The 6336-nt window shown below is 36.9% G+C and overlaps 1 protein-coding gene across 1 annotated transcript; it reads right to left on the reverse strand.

Moving 5' to 3' along the window:
• Positions 1-3036: 3036 nt before the first annotated feature.
• On the reverse strand, positions 3037-5456 carry LOC149232862 (putative GPI-anchored protein At4g28100). The gene is made up of 2 exons (XM_089379529.1): positions 4382-5456; positions 3037-3632 (listed from the first exon to the last, which is right to left on the reverse strand). Exons 1-2 carry the CDS (start codon positions 5009-5011, stop codon positions 3294-3296), a joined length of 969 nt encoding a protein of 322 aa, XP_089235655.1. The 5' UTR covers positions 5012-5456; the 3' UTR covers positions 3037-3293.
• Between the last annotated feature and the right edge of the window lie 880 nt (positions 5457-6336).

Consider the following 6336-nt stretch of genomic DNA (forward strand, 5'->3'; position numbering starts at 1 on the left):
TAGAAGAAACCTTTGGATATACCCAGTAGAAACCTTTGAGAACTTAGTGAGTTAATCTTGTTCCCTACTAATCCTCAAAGAAGAATCTGGACTAGATTCTACTTTTGCAGACTTGAGAGTCTTTGTTGGCAGCCAGATCAGCTTGGAGAATAAAAGTTCATCGAATTGCCTGAGTTATTCCTGGATGGATTCAAGCTATCATAGGATTCAAGTTCTGCTAAGTTCGTTCCCAGAATTGTGATATGACTGGATTGTTGAGTTATCGTTCTTCTCTGCTCAAGGATGAGGTTTCGCTGATTCAAATCAAACAGTTGTTTCTCCGAAAACCCAACCTGGTCTTCCAATCTATCATGGAGATTGTCTTTAGAGAACAAATAACTAGCCTGTTCATGGTCATAAATCTACGAAGCTGTATATGCTTGCTGTTAGATAACTGGTTTTGCCGTTAGATAACTGGTTTGTCAAAATTTAAAGATCAGCATATAATATACAGCCCTGTGCATTTATTACCCCTTTATCAAGCTAGTTACTTTCAACCTATGCTAGATGATGAATTTAAGTTGAAATCTTGTTCGTTATCTTGGTCAGTCATTTTGTCAAACAGTTTTTGTGAAACAAACTAAGATTGGAAAAAATCCCAAACCTTTCCTCGATCAGTCATTTCGTCAAACAGTGTGTCAGAACTACTGCTTTTAGTCACGTCTGCCCATGCTGCTTATTGCAGAACCCGAACACGCGTTCATTGCTGCAAGTACCCCTGTTAGATAATGCAGTACCCAACGTACCTTACTGCCAGAATACCTTTTGGAAAATGCAAAATCCTGAAACGGCGACCCCAAACCTGAAAGCAGTTGTCTATAACGCGACTTTTTGAAAGTCTTTCCGGCGGGTTTTTCCGGTCGAAATCCGGCAGGAATTTATTGGAATCGCAAGTTTGATAGCTAGTTTCTGCACAATGAAAGCGTCCCAGGGGTTTTCCAGGGTGCTGAATCCAAATATGCAGTTAAAAAACCATTTTAACTGCAACAAATCAAGATTTAACCTCAATTTCTTCCGCCGGATTCCGTCACCGAAATCTCCAAAAAATCGCATTATAGACAACTCCAACCTGAAACGGCAAACCTCAAAACTGCTGCCCGGTAGCCATAAAAAAATTCCTGATCAATCTAGACAGAGCTTTCTCGTGCCTGGTATGTGTGGACTTTCTTCATTCCTGGTGGGATAAATTAATTGAATGTGATGAACAGTTACGGAATTGAACGCCTCCAGGAGAGCAGAGTGCTTGAATAGTTTAAGGAATACACATTTAATGTCGCTTGTTCATGAACCATTCGAGGCTGCCAACGTTGTTCAGATCGGAATCTTCTGTTTATGCCATCATTATGCATTTCAGAAATCTTGATATTTAAGTTACAGGTTTTGATTAGCAACTCTGCAAATTTATGCGGTTGTGGGTGGGGATTCTGTCAGGGCCAGGATTTGAAAATCCATATTATGCAAAATCCTTGCACAAACTGTGACTTCATTATTTTAAGCAGGAATCTGCACAGTACTTTCTTTTTAGGTTGAGTTTTGTTGAGTTTAGGCACGGCTAACGGGTTTATGGGATACCGGTGGAACTATTGCAAATTGACTCCAAACACCAAAACTCCAAAAGTCGGAGTAGGTGATGAAACTTGCTTTCATATTATTTGTATCTTCCTACAGGCTACACTACAAGCTTATGGGTAACCCCTCCAGAGAGAGCAATCAACTCATAGTAATGCTATTACCATAATTTCTGTTAAACTCAGCCTCTTTATTTGATGGAAGAGGAACAATCAACTCATAAAAATGTTATTACCATGATTTCAGTCAAACTGACCAACCTTTTTATTGGATGGAAGAGAACAATCAACTCATAGGGGTGCTATTACCACGATTTCATTCAATCAAACTGACCAACCTTTTTATTGGATGGAAGAGAACAATCAACTCGTAGGGGTGCTATTACCACGATTTCAGTCAAACTGGCCAACCCGTTTATTGGATGGAAGAGGAACACTATTACCACAATTTCAATTACACTGGCCAACCCGTTTATTGGATGGAAGAGGAACAATCAACTCATAGAGGTGTTATCACCACAATTTCAGTCAAACTTGGACGCCCTTTAAATACTCTCACCACAATTTTAGTAAAACTTGGATACCTTTTTTATAGTTTAATCCTCTCAAAATGACCTTTATTGCCAAACTCTTCCATGAATAAACCCCAAAATCTACATCTAATCTCATAGATTTCAAATGGCAAAAAATAACTTCCATACTCAAACTCTCCCATAAATAAACCCCAAACAAATCAACTAAAATGACGTCCATGTTCAAACCCTCCCATAAATAAACCCAAACCAACTAATTTACACTTCAAATATTTTAAATAACCAAAAAAACATAAAAAGTGTTTTAATTTATACAACTTTACCTTTTTTTTAACTTTATTCTCTATTTATATAATTTCCAACTTTATGGCTTTCTATTTTTCCCTTTTTCATTCTCCCATAATATAATTTCCAAACACATGTTTCCAACAATATTTAAATCGGTGTATTAATAATTGTACAAATTCAGTTTCTCGTTAAATCAGTGTCTTAATAATGGTACATATTCAGTTTCGGGTTAAATCGGTGTATTAATAATTGTACAAATTCAGTTTCTGTTTTTTCTTTTCGTATTTTATTTTATTTTAAGGGAATTTTATTCAAATTGGAATTTTATTTAATTGATAGTTGAAAATTTAAAGTAGGAAAATTAATTTTATTAAAAAGTTTGTAATATAATTATTTCATTTTATTTTCTTTTAAGAATTAGTTGAAATAGATTTTTGATGGCATTTTATTTAGGAAGTATTAAAATCATACAAATTTGATAATTCAAATATGTGATTTTAAAAAATCTCAAAAAAATTACATTTCTTTCCTTATATTATGCCTCAAAACACTGAAATTTGACAACTCACCTTGGGATTTTTAAAATCCTGAAAAAAAACCCAAAAAATAAGAAATTGCATTTCATTCATTACAGTTTGAACCTGATGTCAATATCAACGATCAGCTCATTCATTGCATACCTAAAAGCAAAAATGCCAACCATGGATAACCTGCGCTCACTGAATGGTCCCCAAAAATATTACAATACTAGTATAATACACCCACAAGTTCCCCTTTGCCATGGCTCCGGTGAATATACACACTGGATTTACAGTTCCAGCCCTGCCCAAGTAAGCTTGGCAGTACCCACAAAAAAATTTATCCCCTAAAGCGACTGCAGAAGCAGGAGAACTACAATGGTCCTGAAAACTGTTATAACACCACCAATATGGATTCTGAAGGCACGGGTCGCAGCAGAAGAAGCGTGGTCAAGCTCAAGTGAATCAAGAGCAAGGGGCATGTTCTCTCTGTCTGGACTGCACGTAGGCTGGTTAGGGGTGGGGGTACTGTACATGAGAGCTCTGAGCACTGCAGAAACAGTGGGAATATACGCAGTCTTGTTCTTTGCCAGTAACCATGTCAGTCCCATTAATTTACAGTCTCTGTTGTACATCCTGCTGGTCCTGTCTGAGTGATCTCCATTATTTCCTGGTCTGCCTTTGACCTGCACACCGATGAGAGCCTTGGTTAAACTGAGGGGGAACAAGGTCCATCGAAAGGAGTGTAACATGAAAAGAAAATATAGGTCCATCAAGGAAAGGAGTGTAACATGAAAAGAAAATATTAAGTATTAACTAAAAACGAAAAATGGTGTATCTGGATTCAAATCACTAGATTCGAATCACTAATATTTTAGGTGAATACTTCACTCATCATTATATCGTATATAAAGAAAATACTTAGTATCAACTAAAAACTAGTATAAACTTCACTTATCATAATAATCTATATAAAAAAAATACTAAACTTCAATCAGAAACTGTGTATCTTGATTGAAACTACTGATATTTTGAGGGGATATTTCACTCATCATCATAACATCCATCCCCCAAAGTCCATCATTTCAATCAAGGTACACTCTTTTTTCAAAAGCAAAAACAGATTGACAACATGAATTTCAGATGTAAATTAGAACCTTCAAAAATTTGATACATGCTGGAATCTCATGTTTTCAATCTGTTTTCCCTTTTATGGAAACTGTATATATTGATTGAAAAGACTAATGTTTTAAGTACATACTCCACCATCATTTGGAAGACTAAAATACTCCACCATCATTATGAATGTCAGCGAAATGTTCATCATTACACAGTTTTTCTTTAAAAAAAAATTATAAATTAACAACATGAATATGAATTTTAACGGTGAAAATTTACGCACTCAAATTTCGACAGAGTATATGGCACAGATTACCTTTTGGAGTGCCTTTAGGCAGTTCGTGCATCCCTGGTAAGAAGAGTTCGTGCAATTGCTTTCCAGGGCTCGAACCGCAGACATGGGCGCCGCAGCGCTATGGTTGTTAGAGAGATTGAAGGCGTTGGAACAGGTGAGGGAAGTGATATGGTGGAGCCTTATGTCGCAGAAACAGAGTATCGGATCGCAGGTAGCGTTGGGTTCGGGGATGTTAATGCCCCGGGTTTTGAGAGAGCTCTGCAAGCTGTTCACGCATGTCTGCTCATTATCGGGAAGGAAAGGCTGCAATTCCGAGGACAAGGATGAGGACGGGACGGGAGAGGGCGCCACTTGGAGCGCTGTGCGGGCGTAGGCGGCATATAACCAGGCGGCCAAAACAGGGCAGCAGCGGCTCCTGTCAAGAAGCCCCTTTCGGCCATTAACGCAAGCCTCCTTCACGCCTCCGAACAGTTCGTCTGAGAGGTCGAGATGACACGTCTTTTTCTCCTGCTGATCAACTGGAATTGCAGGGATGGTGTAATTCGAACTCACTGGCTCCTCCGCCTCTGGAATTCCAATTCCTGTTTCGCTTTTTCCGGCGCGCGTAAAAGAAGCGAGGAACAGAAACGCGATCAGCGTCATACCCCTCATGATTTTCCTTGACCCTCTGCAAGATTCGAACCTGCAACACTTGGCCGACAAAAGCTACATTAAATTTCAAATTGCAGCCGATTACTTTGCTTCCAACACTGATGTCGGAAACAGTATATTAATAATGTCTGTGGGCACGTTAATGGCTATTTATAGGGAAAAAAGAAACCCAGGGAATCAATAAAGCTGGCAATTTCTGTTTGTTTGCTTCTGCATTTTAAAAACCCTTTGAATGTAAGGACGGGGAACACAAAATACACGACAGGTGCTATCACGGCAGTACAGTCTGAGCAGTTAGAATGGAATACCAATTTCCCTCCGTTCACATGGAGCCGCCGCCATGGACGACTCTGCTCAATTATAGTTCTTATCATTTGCATTCAACCTTATATTCGAAATCCATGGTACTGGTTAGTGTGTATGGAATTAATTAAAAAACAGGAAGCTGTCATCCTTTTCCCGCTGCCCAAGAAAAAACACAGCTAAATGTAGCAGGATGCTTCTATCAGAAAAGCAACCAACCACTTCGACCATGACTCGTCAACTGCAAAAGTGGAAAAGCTTTTTGACATATCACTATTTTATTTCATTTAATTTGGTTTGGGTAGCCATGCCTATTGAATGTTGAAGTTGGTTTCAGATTGCATGAATATAATATGTAAAGATGTTAACAATAAAGTTAAAAATAAAATTAAAAGAAAGAAAAGGGTTAAAATCTAGGCTATATACATCTTAACACAAATATTCTTAATTATCACTCTTAGAGATATCAAAAAATGCAGAGGTGGTTTCTAAATATTAAGGTTAATGAGGTGAAAAATATTTTTAATTATCACTCTCAGAGATATAAAAAATGTAAAGGTTCTTTTCAAATATTAAGGTTAATGAGGTGACATTATGAAGATGCTCTTGAAATTGATCTCGAGTTCTCGAGTTTTATTTGTATTATAGAGAACATGAGAGCAAGATATTGATATCTAATAAAATTATTTAGTGAGTTATTTATTTGTCAGGCTTTGTGTATCATAATATATCAAATATCATTGGGGCAATGAGTGGTGTTGTGTTAAATTTTAAAAAAATTATCATGAATTATTTATCTTTGGATGTAAGGATGTTTGAATAATATAGTGGCAAGTTGTGTTTTCTATTTTCTTTCACTTTATTTTTTAAAAATATGGTTAGTTATTGTGCCAAATTTCAAAAAAATGATATCATGAATTATTGATCTTTCAAACGTAAAGATATTTGAATAATATAGTGGCAAGTTGTGTCTCTACCTTGTTTCACTCTATTCTTTGAATATATGGTCCCAATCATCATAC

Source organism: Pinus tabuliformis, chromosome J (assembly GCF_031772625.1).
Source record: "Pinus tabuliformis cultivar Carrire ecotype Pingquan chromosome J, CPIR1, whole genome shotgun sequence".
Lineage (NCBI taxonomy): Eukaryota > Viridiplantae > Streptophyta > Pinopsida > Pinales > Pinaceae > Pinus > Pinus tabuliformis.

Bases quoted from the DNA above. Each gene is read 5' to 3' on its own strand.
- LOC149232862 (XM_089379529.1), bottom strand. From the start codon at position 5,011: ATGAGGGGTATGACGCTGATCGCGTTTCTGTTCCTCGCTTCTTTTACG. The intron at 3,633-4,381 runs GTAATCTGTGCC...ATCGGTGTGCAG, and splicing joins GCCTAAAGGCACTCCAAAAG to GTCAAAGGCAGACCAGGAAA.